The 21,904-nt window shown below is 41.1% G+C and overlaps 1 protein-coding gene across 2 annotated transcripts in view; it reads left to right on the forward strand.

Annotated features, from left to right (window-relative positions):
- The first annotated feature begins 1,002 nt into the window (after positions 1-1,002).
- EEA1 (early endosome antigen 1) overlaps positions 1,003-21,904 on the forward strand; it is a 61,066-nt gene continuing 40,164 nt past the window's right edge. The window contains exons 1-3 of one of the 2 annotated variants that reach the window (XM_058022217.1): positions 1,003-1,124; positions 8,899-8,991; positions 11,490-11,612. In XM_058022217.1, the coding sequence (XP_057878200.1) occupies positions 1,101-1,124; positions 8,899-8,991; positions 11,490-11,612 (240 nt within the window). In that variant the 5' untranslated portion in view covers positions 1,003-1,100. The remainder of the gene's footprint in view (positions 1,125-8,898; positions 8,992-11,489; positions 11,613-21,904) is intronic. The other variant, XM_058022218.1, reaches the window with a different exon arrangement.

Raw genomic sequence — 21,904 nt, forward strand, 5'->3', positions numbered from 1 at the left:
CCAGAGGTTTATGTGCAAAAAGGAGACAGAGGAGTCCTGTAACTTTATTCAAATAAAGGGAGAGATCATGGGGCATTACTCACGGCGCCTTTCAAAATTTTTAGGGGACACAGCTCCTCCTTTTTATCCTAATTTCCTGGCTGCATTTTCTCTCTGTCTTTCTCCATTGGCTGAGGTACTTGAGAGGTACAGACTCCTTAAGACACTGAATACCTAAGATGCCGACTACCTAAGGCCCCCTTCTAATGTATACCACCCTCCTGTTTTTCTTTTTCCTCGTGTCTTTTTTTTTCTTCAAATCTAGAGATTTAGCAGTCTTAAGTGAGTAACAGTCTGTGTCAATTAATGGAATGTGTACGGAATTTATGGTCCCCCTACCATCAGGCTCACAGTTTGTTTGTAAAGCTACTTCTTTCTATTCTTTCTAACTCCTTTTAACCTGATGCTTTTTTGTACCCTTTTTTTTTCTTTTTTTTTTTTTTTTTTTTTTTTTGCCGCACGAGTGATAAAGTAACACAGGGCTGCATTTGCGCTCTGCCTCCTCCAGTGCGCCCTCAGCCGCAACCTCAAACTACAGCCCTTGTCCTTCTCTCGGCCGATGCCAGATTGATGCCCGTAGCAAGGGGCCCGCAGCTGTCGGGAGCCTGGGGCGGCCCCCGAGGGGAGAACGGGCGAGGGCAGGGGGCAGAGACACCGCAGCCCCCGCCCTGCCCTCAGCAGCCATGACAGGGCAGCGGAGACCCCGGGCACGGCGCAGGGACAGACCGAGAGCTGCGGCGCTGGGCCCGGTACGGGGGGAAGGAGCGGGGCCCGGGCCCCGCGGAGCGATCAGGGCGCAGACCCCATCCCGTCCCGGGAGCAGCCTCCGGCACATCCCGCACCTCTATCCCGCTTTGCCTCCCCCGCTCCTCGCCGCCGGGCGGCGGCTGCCCCTTCCCCACGGGACCCGCCCCTCCCCGGGGCGGAGCGCGGCGGCTGCCCCGCCTCCCCGGCCGCGGCGGCTGTCACGGGGCGAGCGGGCCGCACCGGGCTCCTGCGGGGCCCCGCGGCTTCCCTTCGGCCTGGCCGCGGCTGCCCGGCGGCATCCGCGCTCTACCACCATGCTCAGGCGGATTCTGCAGCGGGTAAGGCAGCGAGGCCCGCCCCAGCGGCGAGGGCGGTGTGCCGTGCCGGTGCCGCGCCGGTGTCGCTTCCTGGTGCCGGCCGGGCTCGGAGCCGCGCTCCCCGCGGCAGAGCCGGAGCCACCGGCCCTGTCCGGCCCGTCCTGCGGCGCAGGGTGTGGGTTAGGGCCGTCGCGGCCCCGGAGGCCGTGAGTTTGTCCGCCCCCGTCCTCTCGCTGGGGGACGGCCCGAGCCCCGACGGGACAGGACGGGCCGGGCCCGCCGTCCCGGCTGGGGGCGGCGTCGCGTCCCGGGCTGGGCGGAGGTGCTGGCGGCGGGCGGTTCCCGCGGCCCGGCCTGTCGGAGGGGCGAGGGGCGGCCCTGGCCGGCGTGGCTCCTTTCCGTAGCGCGGCGGCGTCTCCGCCCGCCGCCTGCGCCCGTTGCCGCGGCTGCGGCCGCCCGCTCATAGGGCAGGATAAAGGGAAGCCCGGCCTGGGGAGAGCCGCCGCCGGGACCTGCGGTGATTTCCTCGGGGGCTGGCAGGCAGCAGGCTCTTAACGCCGTTCGGCCGCCTCCCGTGTTTTAGGAGCCGGCTTTTCCGGCAGCTCTGCCGGGCCAAGTTGTGCCACTCGTTTTTGAAACCCTTGTGGCTTGCCCAGATCCCCGCGCCGGTGCTGGTCCCCTTGCAGTTGGCCTGCGGCTCGGGGGGCGCTCCGGGAGGCGCTGTTGCGGGGCAGGTGCCGGCGCGGTGCCGGCTCGGTGCGGCCACGGGCTCGGCGGGGAATGCGCCCAGAAGGGGTGAGTCACGGCGGCGGGGGGCAGGCAGCGCTCCAGATCCCGCACCGGCAGGGAACCGGGTCCGTGACACGCAGGAGGCGCTCACGGCTAGAGCGAAAACCAGCTGCTCTCCCCGTTTTATCCGCTGTTGCTTCCAAAGCGTGCTGTCTGTGTAACACCTCTGCGAAAGAGTGTTTCGTTGGAAACGCTGGCTTGCTCTCCTTATCTGCCTTACAAAGAAGCCTTGTTACAAGAATGAGAGTTAGAGGAAATAAAGTAAGCATACCACCAACTTTTTCAGTGTAAAACATTTCTCTGGTTATTTTTCAGTCGTAGACCCTGAGCAGGTGAAGATCTTGGTCTATTTGGAGCTTCGTGTTTACAAGGAAGAACTTCCTTCCTGAAGCTTAATGGGAAGCCTTGCTAACGAACAGGGAAACTTAGTACGGACCTAATTAAATATTGGCAGCAGTTAACTGGGTGTTTATTGATTCTGAGAAACACCAGGCCATCAAGGAAGGCTTCTGTAAAAGAGGAAAAAGCTTCATACAGTGCCAAAGGATATTTGCCCCTAAGTAGGAATTCTGCTAAACACATCTTATTAACATCTAAAGTCAAAGCAAAAGTTTCTGTGTGAGAAACAGACATCTTTTCCTAAAAGATTGAACAAATAGTTCTCCAGTTGCTCCTGAAAATTATGAGATTATTGTCAGGAAAGGTGAAACAGACTTCTTTCTGCCTAAAAATTAAGCAGAGAAATGCCAAGATTTTTGAAGGTGTTAACCTTTAATTGCGGAAAATAACTAGGTTTTTAAAAATTCACCTCATACTAAAAGGGGCTTTAGGCACTTTGTAAAAATGGTGATTGCATGCACAACCTTGTACTTACATACCATTTTGACTTGCACTCTGGTTGGCAAACTGTGAAAAATACTTCTGCTGTACTTTGATATTAAAAATGAACCTTAGGTATATGTCAGATATTTCAATAAAGAACATAATTATTAATATCTTTCATGTGTGTTGTGCAGTAATTTGAAGGACAAGGAACCTCCACGTGACCATTTGATTGTCCATCATTTGTATAGCTAGCAAAAAACTCCTGCCTTTCTGTCACTGAAACATAGTTTCTTGCGTATCTGTTTGGTTTGTTATATGCTTATAGGTGATGTCACTCTAGCCAGAGAGCTGGTCATCTTGAGTTACGAAAGCATGTTTTTTGAAAAAAGGAATTCTTTATTACATTCCTTTTTGTTGTAACTCAGCTGGCTGACAAGCTGCAAAGGAGGAAGACAACAAAGATATGGTTTATAGTTTCTGATTCCTGAAGTTTCTAAACCTCAAACGTTTATTTTTTATACTACTTCTCTGCCTTGATCACCTTTCTGTTTCATCCCTAGTTGTAATTTCTGTTTTTAAAAGCATCTTCGCTGTGACTTTGAATGACATATTTTCAAAGTAGAAAGTATTATGTACTAAATATTACTTACTTGGCTTTTGAGGTTAGCATCTCCATGCTGTCTTCAACTAGCTTCTCATTTTACATCTTCCCTACAAGCTTCTAAACTTTTTTACAAGTTTCTAAATTTTATGTGTGTTTTCAACATGGCATCTCAGAGATCCACCTGTGTTGTATGTTTGCACCATAACACCCCCTTTGGTATGTTGTTGTCACTTCCTGGTTTCATTGTTCATCATACTGATCTAGAAAAAGGTAGTTTTTCCCAAAGGCATCTGCATGGAATGTCTGAGATGCACCTTTCCTGCCCAAATAATTTGAGTAGTAGCCTTTTCTTTATTGTGTTCAGCTTTGATGCCTTCTGTGGGCATTGTGTCATCTCTCTGTTAATCTACTATGGGACAGTGGCAGTTGCCTCTGGCCTGTTAAAGCAGAGCTCATTTCTTGTATTGGCAAGGAGGAGGCATTTATTTTCAGCTGGTAGAAAACTGATTACTTTGACCTCCTTCTGAGCCTTCTTCCCATTGCTCATGATTTTTTACTGGGCGACTCATCTATTGGAGCAGTGTGACTACTTTTGCAGTAGTTTTTGTCTCCATTATTTGTCTTTAACAGTCTACAACTGTTGGCTACTCTGCTCTGTTGGGTGCTCTCTGCTCTTCTATTGCTTTCTGTTTCTAACTAATGCTCGAGTTCTTGGTCTTGAGATCTTGGTGTCTGGGGGAGAACAGGGCTTTTCAGGCATTTCTGTAGCTCGGGTAGTACAGTCACCTTTTCTCTTACTCCAAGCTCAGGCACAGAGGTATTTACTTGTCTGAAGTCATTGCATCTCATGCCTGACTTATAATTTTCACATTTATAAGTGCAGGGCTCACTAGATAGCATATTTACTTGGATAGATGCTGAACTGCAGCTGTGCCTCTGCCTTCTCCTCAAAGGGAGCACGTGTGCCTCTTCCTGGGCACAAAGTGTGCTTGTGTGAAACTGATGGCATGATGAGAAAGAAAAGTTTTATGCCCTCTGAAGTCAGGAGTAATTTCATTTTACATAAAGCAGCATCACACTGCTTTAGAAGTAAATGGTGATACTGTTCTGTGTGGCAAGATACACTGTTCTGAGCACCGAGAGTTCTTTGGCAAAAAGGGCTTTGGCCCTCTTACCTTCTCATTTTTGTGCCTTGTTTGTTGCTTCAGGGCCTTTTTATGGTTGTAGTAGTACCCTTAGTAGTCATATTTAAATCTGTGCTGGAAAAACTGTTAAATCTGTATTTTTTCACATTTTCTCAAGGCTTTACATATTTTTTCAAAGGTTTTAATTTATTCTGAATTTAAAATTGCTGAAAAGAGTCTTCTGACTGAAAGGAATGTAGCTATAGACAGATAAAAGACTATGCAAAAATGACACAGTAATGGTCCATATTTATACTCCCTCATATTAAAGCATTAACTCAACTCACTCATTATATAATTTTCTATTCCTTTTCAGAAAACAAGCTGTAATCATTGTCATAATTTTTGTTGTTAATGATGTTTCTTTATATTAGTTTGCAGTTTTGAGAAAACATAGAGAACAGCATGATGAAGTTTAGCATATTACTTCTACAACTCTAGGGCTAGCAGTAGAAACAGGTTTCTCTGCAGAGTAAACAAATGTAATTGACAGCTAGAAGAGAACTATGCTGGATCAAAGACTAACTTTGCATTAGTCTTTCAACTCTGGGTATGCCTTCAGATGTCAAATGCTACTTTTATAACTATACATACACAGAAGCCTGTGTGGAAATTTCCTTTTTCTCTGGGATTAGTAAGTCATTTATTTGCTCCCCTGTATAGCCCATCTGAAAACAAAGACCATCGTTCTGAGTCCTTTCATAGATCACAAAGTCCAAATTGTTCAATGTGTTGTGATTCCTTTTTTATTTAATGGAATGTGATACCACAGTGGTATGGGAGCATAGCATGACTGTGTGTGTGAACCCATTTGATGATGCAATGATCAATTAAAAAAACACCTTTGCAATGTCCCATTCTTTATATGGTCGGTGAAGGATATTTAAATTACATTACAACCTTGAAAGATAAATTAATTTTGTTTTTGATCTTGGCTTCCTTAACATTCTTCCAATATTTTATTTAATTTTTTGTATCCATTTTGCAAATGGATACTATGAACTATAACTTGAAAGTTACTTAATGACCTCTTTCCTTCTCACTCTTCTTTCCCATGCATGGCACTCACCAGTAAATGTCACCATTTGTACTAAGCTTTCTAAATCTAGCCTGGAATTATGCTTTCTCTTTTCAAGAGCACACATTGATTTTTGAAAGGTTAAAGGATTTTACCAGGTACTGTGTAATAACTTCTGTCATACAATGCGTGCAATAAGACATGCCATCCACTGCTTATTAGTGTGATTATAGCAAGTCCTGAAGTGTTTCATAAAGCAAGTACTTTGAGCAACCATGGAGTAATAGCAGTGTAAAGTGGAGTAATAACAGAAGAGCTTGCAACCTGGAGGTTGTAATAATCTCAAATTTGTAGTGCTAGAACTAGCAAAACTTAATATGCAAATCTCATTGCAAAATGGAGTCAACTCTGGGGTGAAATGGGATGGACAATTAAAAATGTGCAGTAGTGTTGGATAAGGAGTTACAGTAGGAGGTGAAGAAAATTTTATGTTAATTGTTACAGAAGATTCTTGGTTTTGGGACAAAATGAATCATTAGCTATGCTGAAAGTGTTCAGATATTGCAAAAGTGGAGGTAGATGCTGCCTGTCTAAAGACACAGTTGGACCATCTCTTAGTGCCACTGAAACATTAGGTGCAGTATTCTAACTTACCTGTCTTCCTGGGAGACCTGGCTTCAACTTACCATTTGTTTTAGATATTATTCTTCTGACTATCAATGGAACAAAACCCACATGTTCATTCATGGAGTTACCTTGCATTTCAAAGCTTTCCTGCAGGGTGTGTGTTTCTGTGGGCAGCACTTCTTAATGCTACTGAACAGTTGGGGCAGAAAGGGAGCTCAGGAGCTCCCTGGTCTGAGCAGTTAGCAGGATCAGCTTGGAGGTCAAGAGCAAGTTGCTCAGGCCTATCTCATACTGGAAAAGCTGTTCTTTACATCCAGTAGGAATCTCTCATTACAGTTTTTGTGTCTGGACTTCCCACTGTGGTCTTCCCAAGCTTAGACCAGCTTGGCTTCCTCTGTTTGATGGCCTCTTCATGGGTGGTGATGTGACTGCTGTTTGGCACTCCCAAAGCTGTCTCTACTTCCGGGTTGGGCTGGCTCTGTTGCCTCAGCTTCTCACATGGGTCAGATGCTTCATCCCCAGATGTGTTGGTGGCCTTTTGCTAAACTCATGTTTATCAGTGTTCTCCCTGGACTGGGAGAGCAGTATCTGATGTGCTCCACTGGCTGCTGGCCAGTGGGGAGTGATCACTTCCTTTGATCAGCTGGCTGTGCTCCTTGTTAGCACAGTCCAGGCTCCTGGCAGCCATCTCTGCAGACAGGGCATGCTGCAGGCTCCTGTTTGGCGTGCTGGCTGACACAAGGCCTCAGTCCTTTTCAGCAGGGACCTCTGTTACTGCCAGGAGTTCTCCTTCCCTGGCACAGGACTCTGCATTTGTCCCTGTTGAATTGCATAGAGTTCCCCTTGGGCTGTTTCTTCTGGCATTTCTGGGTCCCTCTGAGTGGCAGCCCTGCCCTTGAGTGTATCAGCTGGCCCTCTCCGTTTGATGTCACGTGGAAGCCTGAGGTGTGTGCACCTGTGGTCCATGCTGGGATGCACCTTGTTTAGTGTCTGTATCAGTAACCCTGGGAGGAAGTACCAATGCCTTCACTTTGACATATTTTGTATGTGTATGGTATGTCTGCTTACCCCCTTTTTGCCTCTCCTATTATTACCTTGCAGAGCTTGCATTGCCTTGCCTATTCCTTTTGTATGCTGTGCTAGAAGGAAGTGGTGTTCATACTTTCTTTAGAAATACAATACAGCTAGAGTGAAAAAGCCATGGAGTAGGAAAACCAGAGTATGTTGATCACATAACTGATAACTTCAGAGAAGGCTGGAATAAGGAGAGATGGTTGTCTTCTCTTCCTGTCACCAGGCCCCATAGCTTAGTGCTTCACTCCTCGCTTCCCTTTGGCCAGTCTTCAGAGCCTTTCCTAAACTGAGGTGTATATCACTGGGAATTAGGTCCTTAATCAGTAAACTTCATCTGTTTATAACATATTTTTTAGATTTGATAAAAAGTAAAAGGCTTTGTTATCTTTGTTATCTATGAAAGTTGAAAATAAAACACCTTTTTAAAACAAAGCAGGAAAATATACTTAATATTCAAAGAATGTGAATAATGTGTGCTTCAGATTTCTTATAATAGGTTATATAACTGATTTGTCTTCAAAAAAAAGGAACTATTTGAGCAAGAGAATTCTTTTCCAGATAAGATTTTGGAGGCACCAAGATCAAGAAACTAAAATTCTGTCCCTCTCTCTGTAGATTTCAATCTATATATTTAAATTCTTTATCCTCTTATATTAAAATATAAAATCCTTTATAGCATTACAAGTATTTCCAGATGGGCCAAAATACAGCTGTAGCATTACTTTATCCCATTTGAGATTGTCATACTGGTGCTAGAGAATGAACTTTTTGTTCTTTGTTGAAACTAGGATTGCATATACATATTGAGATAATTTTTTAATGATGTTTCCTTTGAAAATGCTTACTCTTCTGCATCAGTTAAGCAGTGACATTCTGGAGATGAGTAAGAGAAGTTAAAACAAATTTAAATCAAAGCTATACTTAAATAAGGATTATAAGATAAAATCCATCTACTCAGATTTTGAATCATGTAGTATTTAAAGTTTATTCATTGATTTTATCTAAGTCTGTAATTTTAAATCAATACTGTAGTTTTGATTTTTAGCCTATTCATAGAATATGTCTTTATAGGTTGTCTTACTGATTAGCATGTTTTAACTTTACCACAGGCTTGATTATTACTTTTATTTTTTTCAATCAAGACAGTGTACCTGCTTATGTGCTTGTTGAATCAACAGGGTTCTCAAACTTCAGTTTTCTGTCTTTCATATATTTAAGGGCTTGTCCATAATGTAGACAAGTTATCAAGAAAGTAGGATAATACTAATTTACTACAAATGAAAGTTTCTAGATGGTAATTTCTACTGTTTTCCTGTAGGATACAGTGGCCTAATTTAACATCACCAAGAGTAATACAAGGGCAGAGTTTAGCCAAAGTTTTTGTTTTGTTGTGAACATTCATGAGAGGAAGTGGTTTAAAATCCTGGCCTTTGCTTCTGGTATCTGCTTGGATTTTTATGAATGGAGAGTGTTGGATAGAAGCTCTTTTTGAAGTGTTGTGCTGAAAGTTATATAATTGCTTGTCAACCTGTTCACTTCTTGTGGAGGGGAAATACCTCTGTATTCCAACAAGTAGAAGAGGCGCCTTTGCATAGGATATGTACTGTGCTTTATTAAATATTTATTAAGTATTAAAATGTAGACTCTCACTTTTGTCTTGCCCATCTATTTCAGACTCCAGGTAGAGGTGGGTCTCAGAGCTCGGATTCGGATTCATCTGCCACGCCTGGAAATGCTGTGGACGTGAACAACGACGGCTCCTCAGAGGTACTGTGCACTTTCACGGGGCTGGTGTCTTAAATCTTGGATGCTGCTTCCATGGAGCTGTTGGAGTAACTTTTGATGCCCTTCTTAAATATCAGGTTGCAAATGTCATATTCTAAAAATTGTTTGTTTTTTAAATGAAAATAATGACGAGGCCATGTTTATATGTAACTATTAATTAGGCTTATCTATCCAAGTAATCACAAGCAATTCTTGCTGTAATTCTAGAGATGAATTATTAAAATTAAAAGCAATGAGATGTAAGCTTAAGACTCCTTGTTAATAAATCTTTCATGAGAGCTGCAAAAAACAAGGATTGACATTTTATCATGCTTGTACTTCAGTTTCACCTTGCTTCTGCTAAGCTATAATGTATATTGGAAACCTCTTCCTTCAAGTGAAGTATCAAATATATTGAATTTTATTTGGTAGATAAATGTATTTGGAGTATAAATCCTATCAGTGTTTCATGTGTTTCATGTGCTGCATGCCATATTTAATCATCAGAATAAGTTGTTATTCTTGTTGCAATCCCATATTTTAATGTCTTTGTATTTACAGTGTTGTCTGTCATTAACTCTGAAAAATGCAAACTGACTTCACTGGCTGTTGAAGCTCATTTGTGCTAATGTAGCCTGATTACCTATCTGGGAAATGTTTTGAGCTTAACATACATACACAGTGCAGGGTTAATTGCCCCTATTGAAACATTAAATGGAGCAAAGTGCCCTTTATTACACTGAGTAAAATGTGTGATGATTCAAATACTCCAGTGTCTGATACAAGATAAGAGAAACTTTCACTGTGCTGTTTAAAATCCTATCTGTGCATCTGCTTATTTCTACTTTCTTAATGCCTTATTGCAGTCAATGTAATCAGACATTCCATAATATTTTGCTGCATGTTCTACATGTCACACATTTTTGAGTCCTAGTCTGTTTTGTGTGCATATTTAACAGTCCCTGAAGCAAATAAATATTCTTAAATTGACGACTAAAAATCTTACTACTTTCGTAGTTGATTAAGGCATAAAAACATGCAATGGGATGATTTCTCCTTTCTAAAGTTTGGTTAAAATGATACAGATCTGTTAATATGAGTGCAGCATCGCTGACTGTACAGCTTGTGGGTGCCATAGGGTACCTCACTACTAATGGAGTGGTGTTTTCTTGGCATGTGTGATGATGTGCCTGCACTATTGCCCCATTGGCTGTTCTTTCTACTGAGTTGAAACTGGGTCAGACCAAAGGCTGCCTTGTCACTCTTGACATGCATTTGTTACATTAATAAAAAGTAAATTCCATCATTACTTGCATTGGGTATTATCCTTAGCACTGAATTCCGTAGTCTGTTTGAAACTGAGCTCGAACCTGGTGATGGGTTTTTAAATTCACATGTAACGCTACTCGAATCTGTTAGCCTTCCTTTTCCCTCACTGCTTCCCTGAGGTCTTGTCTCTCCTGGAGCTTCTCTTCAGGAGCACTATAGTTGGTCTCTGCAGAATGTTTGCTGTTTGTTTTATCTTGATATTCCACATTCTTCTGCAGTCAGAAGTCCATTAACTTGTTTTCACTCCAGTTTCTTGGCTAGATTTTCTAATTTGTATTGCTGCAAGATTCAAATGGAGAATAATTGTGAAATCTGTGCAGATTTGTATGTTTCCTTTCTCCTCAAGCCTGGTTGAAATAAATCCTGATTTTTGAGAATTGTAGTATGAAACAGAAGGAGTGGGAAAGTCTGAATTCAGACTGCTCAAACTGCTCAAGAAGAGGTAAAAATTTGCTCATGTCCTGTCTGTGACCATATTGGCACTTCACGTCCCAGGCAGACATATAATGAAGTCTTTTATTCACTGAGCAATATGCCCAGGGAGGAAACATTTCAATTTCTCTTGCCTTTGCAGCTTAGGTCCCAGTGCAACTGTCAACAGTACAGGGTTGCTAAATATTCCATGCTTGCAGTGAGTCTGCCAGTGAGATGGTGCTTTCCTTAGTGTAATGTAACTGTGTTAACTAGACAGGTTTGCCTCAGCCTCTGCTGCTGCTGTTGCAAACTTGCTTATTAATTTATAGAGGCATTTCTGCAGTCTCACTGCACCACTCCTCCCTTTTTGTCTGAAACATCTGAGCACCCTTATGGGAAACCTTGTGATGAGGTGGCTTAATGCCTTGTAATGCTTCATTCACGATATTTTATGCAGCTTGTTCCTCTGTCACACGAAGGGGCACCAAGAGTGTAAGGAAAACACATAGTGGTATGCAGCATGGTCCTAGTTTCTAGGGCATGTTTTAGATTTATTTATTTTCATGTCCTTAATAACTCTTCCTTCTTGCTTTCTCTATGGTATTGCTATGGTTTTTAAAAAGTCTCTCTCCAAAAGGAAAACATACTTTGCTTTTGGTGATTGTAGAGAGCTTTCAACATAAGAATTCAAACTTTTGATTCCAGATCTGCATTTTTTGTCTTTATTAGTTTCTTATAAACAAATATGCGTTTCACAGGGCTTCATCTGTCCATTGTGTATGAAAGTGTGTGTAACTCCCACTGATCTGTCTGAACATTACCAGAGTGAGCACACTGGGACAGAAGGAAGACAGGAGCTTCGTGACCTCCCAGCTACTAGTGTGGGTCTTGTTTATTTTGTTTAAATAGCTTTGGTGATGGGCTGCTTTAAATAAACGACATATTTTCCTGCTGTCAGCCTTTTAAATTGTTTCTTTTGATTCCTTGCTTAAACAAAATTTGATCTCATGTGCATGATTCCAAAGTATACATTCACCTGAAGAATTAATTCATGTCTAGTTTTGTGGTTTGCAGTTGTCTGTCACGTGACATATTTGCAGTATTGGAAGACTTGCATTGCTGATATATACACTTCTCTTTTTAAACTACTTTTGCTTGATTTTCTTATTAAAAAGACTGTTTCCTTATTTGATTGTCTTCACATCAAACTCAGTATCATGATAAAACATGGTGTTGGATCAGGCACATCCTTTGTGAAAAAAAGTGTTTTGAGTTCTTATTAGCTAACTTTTTTTAAAAGTGGATTTTTAGTGCAAGATAGGTAAAGGGAACAGAAGGTGGTAATATAAAAAAAACTCAGAAACTTCTCTTTTTGAACCTGTTTAAGAGCTTATGTATTGCAGCAAAATTATAAAAATAGTTAGGAAAAAAATTAATAGATAATCTTTCTGGATTTTTTTATGCCCTCAAGAAAATGTAAATGCTGTTTCAGTTAATTGATGTAAATTGTAGTGCATTTCTGAATTCTTCCAATTGTGCAGTGTAAAACTCACACTAGCCTCCAGCTGCACAAGGCTATCTGATTCTTTTTGCTGCAAACCTTGAGAGAGTAGATTGGACTTCTTGGGGTGGGCAGCTTGCTGTGCACTGAATGGGTTTGTATAGAGGGGAAGTTTTCCATTGCTTCTGCCTGTGTTACTTTTGCTGAGTTTTGAAATCTAAGTGTTTATTCTAGGATGTGTGTGTGATGTGATTTTATTTGGTTTGGTGTTATATTTGCTAGGTAGTGCCTTTTTCCTTCCTTATACTTGATGTGTATTTACACTGTCTTTTTGAAGGGAAAACTTAAAATTGTTGGATGTTATTCCCAAAAATGATGGAAGGAGTCAATACATTGATTATTCTAGAGATAGATTGAGATATCAAGTGTGAAGTGTCAGCTGATAAAGTGAGGAAGATCTGTGGTAAGACTGACCTGTGCTGCTCTCTTGGAGTGGTGTGGGACCTCTCAGAGCCAAGGCAACTTGAGTATGGCTTTTGATGGACTCCTCACTGCCTCTTGTTGAAGCAAAGGCTGTCAGTAGTGCTCTGTTGTGGTCAAGTCAACTTCTTCTTTTCTTTATTATCTGGTCATGATGCAAGTGCTGTACCTGAATAAGCTGTGGCATTCCTGATGTGATAGTGTTAGTAGGTTGTGGCATGTGAGCCATCAGAGGTGGTTTGATTACCTGAAGAAGTTACTGTTTTATTTAAGCTGCTTGTGCTTAGCATATTTTATGGAATTGACTGCTGGGTTTTTGCCCACTTTGAGTTTTTGTTTTTCCACTGACTTTTTGTCAGTTCCTTGGTCAGTACTTTTCCCTTGAAGAGCTGATTACATCTTTTAACTTGATAAACCTATGTATTGGGTGTAGCACTTGAAATACAAATTCACTTGTTTCTAGCTGTTGCTCTTTCCTGTTACTAAAGCTGTGTTTCTTTGTACTGTCGTTCGGTAAATATCTGTAAGAGGTGAGAAACAAAGAAAGAAAATATATGAGGGGTTTGTTTTTCAGTTTGATCTTTTATTATGTGAGAATGCCTAGAAGCATTGAAAAAGTGGGGAATTCTGTTAATAACTATAGTCAATACTAGTATGAAAAGTTTAACATGCTTGACTGCTGAGAAGGCAACAAGCAAGCTGATTGTTTGCTGCTGGAAAAGAATAGTTTGCATTTGTAGCAAACACATAGAAAAAGCAACACAGCCAGGCTGTCACACCTCACTGAATCCCTGCCCTTTCTGGGACAGCGTTATAACAATGATAAAATGTTATTAGTGTCATCTTATGTAGCAGACATATGAAACATTGCTCAGTTTGCCTTATTTAAACTGTTAATATTTAGTAGTATTGCTTGTGATTAGTACTGTGGATAGTACATAGTACTGGGAACAGTTCAAATACCTTTTGTTGGAAAGAGTGCTGAAGAAGCTTGTGAGTTCAGGATTTTTGCTAGGGAACTCTCCTTAAGCAAGGAGATAGGATGTGTTGCAGTGTTTAGATACACTTTGTGAGACCTGAAAAACTGTTACACGATTAACAAAAGCCTTTATACCTTGCTTTAGATTTCACATGTAGTTTCTTTGCTAGCTCTTCTTCCATTGGTACACCTATCAGCTGATGAAAATTTTAGCAAGTGCCCCTGTGTTTTCCTTGCTTTTCCTTCCTTTCTGTCCTCCATGCAGTGAGAATTGTCTTTGTTTTTCAGTAACAAGCATTCTCACCTACAGTGTCCTGTTGTGGGAAAGGTTTCTTGCCACTCACCTGTAGCCTGATTTATGGCCATCTTCTTGAGCAGCTCTCTGCAGCCCTCTTTTGCAAAGGAGGGGTTGAAACCTATGATAACTGGTGAAAATGTCAGTGTAATACTTCCCCTGCCCCCAAGATGTGATGAAGCCTTGCTTTGAAATGCAGTGGCCTATTCAGCTGCAGGAATAGCCACCAAAATGTTGGCAAATGTCTGTCCATGTGTAGCCAACTTAGCCAAACAAATGATGTATGAAAGTCCCACACATTGCCAAGTTCCCAAACATTGTTTCCCAACTTCCATGTATACAGTGCTGTCACTAACAAAAGCTGTGTGGTGGCTTCTGTTTTGTTTTCTTTTCTTTGAAAGGAATGATACATTTCTAAACTGTGTCCTGCATTTCCTGACAGTCTCTGTTGGATGTTCAGATGATCTAAACAGTGAGTCAGTACAGAGGCATAGTTTGAGACCTCCTGTGCTGTTTTTGTCTGAGGCATCCAAAGCAACCACTGAATGATACCCCTGCAGCATTTAGAATATAGTGGCTGTTAATATCTGTTGTCTTATCCACCATTGGGCTAAATCTAAGGCAATTTCCAGACACTTCTTTTGGGTAGTCTTCATAAATTTCCAGACTTTTGGTAGGAATGTATTTCTTGGCTAGTACAAGCAAGATATGACCTTGATGTTTTCTGAATAGGCTTTTCATAGCAGAATTACAGAGAATGTAAATTGGCATAGTAGTTGTGCAAAAATGTGTGGTTTTTAAGTCAGTCTTTAAAAGATCACATTCTTTATGTTTTTTCCCCCTGACTGTCTCTTATTGTGGATGCAATTGATTGAATCTTCTGTTTCTATGCATGCCCTTGGAGTGTTGCAGACTGTTATTGCACAGAACATAATGTCAATGCTTTAAAGCTGATATTTTATTCTCTTTCAGTTGTTTCTCAAATTAGGTTGTGGTGCCTGTTTTCACCTCAACAGTACTCGCCTGCTTTGCACACAAACAAAAATTATTGATTGAGTTATATTAGTATATTAACTTCCTTCAACATCTGAACAGTATTAAGAGAATGAAGAATTAGAGATACTGATTTGATTTGACTTGGCCATGGAATATGACTTTTCTTTAAGAAATAGAGATCCCACTGGATTAGAATTTCTAACTGATGACGAAGTTGTAGTCTTGCAGGTTGTGACACAATTTTAGTCTTACTCATCAACAGCAGTAAAAACATAAGACAACTGAACTAGAAATTATGTTGGTTCTATTCTTCTCAGGAAGAATCCAGCTTCTTTTCTAGGAAGAAATCAATTCTACATTCTGGTATAAAATACTACATAAATACATCTTTGCTCTCTTTGTCCAGAAGTTTAAATACTTGTAAAATTGAAATGGACTGCAAGTCTTAATTATACTCAACATGACCTTTTTACCTACTTTTCTAGTGATTAAATAGAGATGTTATCTGAGAAAGCCACTGTCATCTTACTGTTTACATAAACACAGAGGGAAGGGTTTTATCTGGTGAAAGACATGAAAAATGTCAACTGTATTTTCTTTTTAGCAATATATAAAAGGAGCGACCTAATTTTTTTATTCTTTAACTTAAAATATGTCATGATTTTTTAAATCAATATGTAGGCCTTCTGAAATAAATTATGAAATGTAGTCTTGCCCTTGCTGTCTAGGCAGACTGTTTAAGCTGCTTCTGAGAACTTCCTGAGGATTCAGTTAATTGCTTTGATATATATTTGGAAAATACAATCGAGAAGCTACTTGATACATCTTTCAGCTCTGAAATATCCCTTATGTTTCTCTCCACTGGCCCTAAATGTATAGTTTCTGATCTTCCATCATGTAAAACGTTTCAGCCTTTAAATCACTGTGTAACTGGGGAATATCTGGGTTTTAGCTTGGATTTACTGTTTAAATGCTGGTGAAGATGTGTATCTTATATTGAGGAAAATTGTGGAGGTTCATCTGCAGTGGAAGAAACATGAATGGTGAGCTTACTTTCAGTTTTCTAAACATGCTGGACTTTATTCACAGCATACAGCTTATTGTACAGTACAGCTGTGTGAGAGTAGGTCTGTGTTCTGAGAGATGGACAGACATAGGTCGTGGCCAGAAGGTGTTGCAGCCCTGGGCTTCAATCACTGCTGTTGGCTTTTTGGTCATGCAGCTCACTGGAAACAGGCTGTAGCTAGGAATGCTGGCCTGGTATTTCTGGAAGGCCAATAGTGAAACTTAGATACTCAAATCTATTTAAACTTAAAGCCTAGTCATGTGAATGCCAAGCATGTTAAAGTGCATCCTGGGTTTTGTTTTGGGCTAAGCTGTCCTATAGCATGTATACAGTAAAATAGTAATGAATGTTTTCCATATGGTAAAGTTTCAGTTATCCTGAAATGGTTCTCTGAGGTTGTGAGGTCAAGGTGTGGCCTTTTTTGGTTTGGTGTTTTTTGTTTTGTTTTGTTCTGTTTTGTTTTGTTTACCATAGTACTTAAATATTTTCCAAGAATGCAAAATAGTGAAGCAGTGAAGTTCCATGGTTCCCTAAGCTTGACCCATGTTCTAAGTGCTGGAATAAAAATACAAGATGTTGCAGGAGCTTTGTTTGTATTAGTAAATGCAGCTCTGTGCTCTGTAAAGCTATTTGTGCTATATGGCTGTCTACCACACACGGATGTAGATCAGCAGCAATCGTAGCATCCTAAATAGGAGTACTTATTCAATTCTATGCAGTTTTAAAAGGGATTGGCTTCACTATCCTCTAGATCATCTTCTAGATATTGCTAGAAGGTGCTAAGGAATGCTGAGTTGCTATGGCTGTGACTTCAAAACTTAAATAAGGTGCTTTATTTCTTGGATTCTAAGGACCTGAGCACAGCTGAATTCCATCCTGTAAAAACTGTTTTGCCCATGGGCTGTCCTTCAGCCGTCCTCCAGTTTTAATTTGTGAAAGAGGGACTTTGAGTAAAGTAAACTGTGCTTTCACTCATTAACTAATTAAGGCAAGATTTCATATTGGCTCTAAAAGACCATTTCATTAAAGCTTAGGGCAAAAGGAGAGCAGTTGGCAGAAGAAGAGAGATTGAAAGAATCTGTATGGAGGTGTCTGAGTTACAGTTACTGGTGATGGAGCCCTGGGAGGTGTTATGCTGACCCTACCTAAGGTATTCACATCTGTTCAGTCAGGTGACTGCTTTCTTGCTCCATTAACTGTGTTGAATAGCTCTGCGTTGGTAGTGATTGGGGAGTAGACATCTACATGTAAATGTTGGGGGTTTTTTAAACCTCAGTTGGGAGCCTTCAGTTAATGAAAAAAACATCATTAAAAGTAAGGCAATATTCTGAAAAAGCTGACATTTTTGAAATACTTCTTTACACAGCCAACCCCATCACCCCTAGTTCTACAGAGCAATTTAAGAAGACAGAAACCCAGAAACCTTTCAGTCCTACACATTCATTTTCCTGTTACATGATTTTAAACTGGGAATAGTTTATGTGAGGATTAGGAGGACTCTATGGTAGCCTGCAGTTGGTCTGGTTGTGCACTTGTCTGCCTGTGGGTCTGTGCCCTGCTTTTGCTGGGCACTGTGTTTCAATGTTGTAGGTCAAAGTTCTTCCAATAGTTAATAGCTCTGTAAATTATTTTAGTACAAAAAAACCCCAAATCCCACGCTAGTTTTTGTAGTGCGATTTTCCTTCTAGTGTTGCTTTTAGTATCCTGGCATACTTCCCAAAGAATGCTATCTTAATGATTCATACAACTATTAATGTTACCAGAAAGAAATAATTTACCTTGAATGGCTTTAAGGAGATAGAGCACTGAGAAGCTTAACATTATCAAGCTTGAAAATAAATCTCAACTATTAGAGGAGATAAGTAGTTTTTTGTTCTTTGGGCTTATTTGTAAGTCTATCTTGAGAAAGGTAGTTGAAAAAAATCTGGTGCTTTCATGGAGTCTGAGATCTTTAGTGAAATTTGGCATTATAACTCAAGCTGAGGCAAGATGCTTTCCTATAAAACTTCTCTGTAGCAGTTTCTGTTCTGCTCTGAGTGAAACCCATGTATTTTGGAGTCTTTGCACTGAGGAAGGCCTGTCCCACTACAAACAGCATGGTACTGTGGTGGTGCTCGATGCTTGGCATGGCCCATGGGCCTCCTGAAAGAAAATGTTTCCTGTGGGATCAGAAAATTGGGATTTGAAGTTTAGCATCTCACTCATTCTCATTGGAATGCCTGGACTATTGGGTCAGGGTCTGTTTTGAGCTGTAAATTGTGTGCTGTCTCCTAGTTGTTTGTTTGTACATGTATATTGGAGTTTGGTTTAAATGCCTTTTAAAAAAAATTGTTCTTTCTGTGCATGGCTTCAGAAATTCTGTGGTGATCTCAATAACTTCTTGCTGATAAAAACTAGTGCATGTAGTTGTAGATTATGTCTTGTTTTCTGTGAAACTGTCAGGCATCTGCAAAAGTCCTTGAATTCAATAAATTGTCATTTCTTGGTGAGAAGATATAAAAACAAACCCAAGTAATCATCATTTAACTTCTTTTAGGCTCTTTTCTTTCTGTGTAAAGTGAAAGATAAACCCAACCAGAAACTTCAACTAGGGAATCATGAGTTATGGTGTCTTGGAACTCAGTACATCCCTCCAGGTGTCCAGAGTTGCCGAGGCCCCTGCCGGGGGGCTCGGACAGCCTGTGCACAGCCCAGAACACCTGTGGATTTGATTTTGACCTGTGGAGCAAATTACCAGCTTTGTATGAGGACCTGAAAGTCACAGAAGTTTAAATAGTGTAATTATAAAATTATCACTGGGTGAAAAGGTAGATTTTGGGATTTTTAGCATGGGGGTTTGAGGACAAGATGGAGCAACTTTGGCGTGTCTAGCGTTTTTCTTCTTGGTCTCCATCTTCTGCTATCATGCTGGCACTTTGGGATTGGTTTAGAATAGAAGTTCACTGTCTAACATAGGTGATAGGTATTGGAAAATAATTGTAAATATGATATACATTGTTTGTAGTATAAAAAGACAACTCTGCCCCAAGGGCGGTCAGAGTGCCGCTGGCTGTCCTGCTGAGCAGATCTCAGCTGGGCAGAAAGAAAATTTTATAGACAAGATTTAATAAACAACTTCAAGACCAAAAACTGAAGAGCTCTGACTCGTTCTTCGGATGCACAGGCCGAAACAGAGACATTTCACACATCTTGGGGCTGCAATTAACAACTAAGCTCACGAGATATGCAACAAGTCAATGGTGCAGCACCGAAGGGGCTGTAAGTGATGTCTTTGCTATTATTAAATGAAGAATGTGAAATACCTTTTGCTTCTCTGTGGCTGTGCTTTATGCAAAGTAATCCCTAAGTACATGTTAAAAGGAAACCAAAATTCAAGATACTTTCAACTTGCTTCTTCTGTAAAGGAGTCTGTTAGTTAAGGTATCCATCCAGGTGCAGGCTTACTGGCAAGGATGCCTCAGCTCCTCCCCTAGGCTCTGATGACACCTCTAGGTTGTAGCTGCTCCATGTCCTCTTTATCCAAGACAGGTGTGGTCCTGATGTAGGAATATGTTGGACCTGATGTAAATTCCTGCAAGCTGACAGAAATGTTTACTGAATTTAAGCATCTCAGACTATCAGATTTCTTCCCTTCTTCTTACATGTTTGTCTTTAGAATAATAAAATACACTTTTGAACATATTTAGAGTTCATCTCAAGATGATACTGAGAGATGTTTCTATTTGGCTGTATTTAATTTTAATTTTTTTTAAGAGATAAAGTTAGTGATCCACCAACCCAGTTTTCCAAACAAAATTGTCACTGGGGCTGATAGTTACAGATCCAGGAAACTTACATGCTTCTACCTGTTACTGACTGCTGCCTGAAGGATCCTGATGATTCTGATTTTCCTACTGTAAAGGCAACTGAATTGGTGCTGCTGACATCAGAGTTGGATATTATCAGTCTGTGAGGTGCAGCTGATTCCTGGGTTTGTGCAGTTTGAGGCTCTGATGTATGAGTGCTAGTTGCCTGTGTTTGTAGGAGCTGGTGTTCCTGTCCGCCTCTGTACAGGAAAGATGACATTTCCCATGGCAAGGGCACCTTGTTGCTGAAGGGTGACGGCTCATTCTGTTAGAGCCTGTGTGTCAGACCTCCAGCAAAAGCTGTGTTAGAGTGAGGGTGCATCCGAGAGCTGACCCCAACAGTGCCAGGTCCCCCAAAACTGAGGCCAGCCACAATCATGACAGTGCTGGTGGAGAGCCTGTGGCTGGTGGGTGATGCTTGCTTTATCTCTGCTTGTATGGGAGGAAGGCAGTTTCTAAAAAGAAGAGGAGGAGGTTTTGTCCATGTTTCCCATCTACCAGTGACAATATGCCTGTCTCCCTCCACCCTGCAGGCTCACAACTGCAGCACATTCCCTTTGCTCAGCAGCTCTGCTCTGCCTCTGGCTGCTTGTCCTTGTGGACCTTGCCTTCAAATCTGCCTCCCTGCCTGCCTGGAAATCTTGGCTAGCTTTGCCCAATAATTGAGATGAACGATTGCTGTCCCCCTGGGCTAATTGCACATGTAATCTATTCTTTCCTCTTCTCTAGGGCTCCTATTTGCATAGAATAAACCCCAAGCACAAGAAAACCACAAAAAAGAAACCCAAGCTAAAAAACATATTTTGCTGTTCAAATGAAAAGAGATAAAGGGCAAAAGGAAGGAGAGGCCAGAGCAATTTTCTGCACTCATTCTTTCTAGATGCACTTACTGGAACTGTGAGGAACACATGCTTTTCTCTATGAACAGCTTTTCTCTATGAACAGCAGACCTTCCCATCACTGGGAAACTAAACACAACACTGAGAACTGCTTAGTAGAGTTTCATCCTGAAAGGATGCTGTCGTTGCACTGTGTGAAATTGACTTCTTTCTGTATAAAGCTTACTAGGAGAAAACCCAATCCTATATTTTGTGACCCCCTGTAACTACAGGGGGTTGGCTGCGTGCCAAGCAAATCCCTCTGGTTCTTGCACTCAGAGTGACTCTCACTGGCATCCTATGCTAATTGCATTAGATAAACATTACTGGGAACATAGTAGCTGAACAAATTCTGTACCTATACTTATATATTAGTTAACTTGGTTTAATCTTGAGTGAAACTGTGCTGATCAACTCTGCCAATAAATAAATGGTTGTTAAGGTTTGATGCCTGTTTCCTGCTTAGGAAAGAGTACTCTGTTTTGTTTGGTCTAGTTGTGACAAAACTAGTTTTCCATATGATATGTGGTGGACTTGACAAGCAACTGTAATTAATTAGTAATTAATTTCTGAAGCACGAATAAATAGTAGAAGTTATGAATGCTCTGTTTAGAGCTGGGGTTATGAAGGCTCTGTTTAGAGCTGGGGTTACATTTGAGTAGCTGATCATGGTAGTTTTCTTGGGTTAAAACCATGTAAATGTTGTTGAATTCTTAGTGACTTGTGAAACAAAATACTATGAATGCCAAATTAATAAATGAATGCTGTTTGTGGTTATCAACATACGCATTCATTATGTTCACTTTGTCTTAATATTTAAATCTGTTAGCATCCAGATGCAAAGTTAAGAGCAGTAAAGTGCCAAAAATCTTCATGTGTACTCCATAACTCATATGTGAGCCTGTGGTAGGTGAAGTGTGATAATCCCATTTAGAGGAGTGCTCTCATCTTGGATGCTGGAGAGCCTTGGTTTAATGTCGGCATAGACTACAGTTTGTAGCGACATAAGAAACTTAAGGATAACATATAAATGTAAAAATACATATTTGAAATGAGTTAAAGGGACAGGGGGCCTTAAAAAAGTTAAAGACAGGCACCCCACTTACATGAGGTCCCTTCTGCACTGCTTGGAA

Source organism: Melospiza georgiana, chromosome 4, assembly GCF_028018845.1.
Source record: "Melospiza georgiana isolate bMelGeo1 chromosome 4, bMelGeo1.pri, whole genome shotgun sequence".
Lineage (NCBI taxonomy): Eukaryota > Metazoa > Chordata > Aves > Passeriformes > Passerellidae > Melospiza > Melospiza georgiana.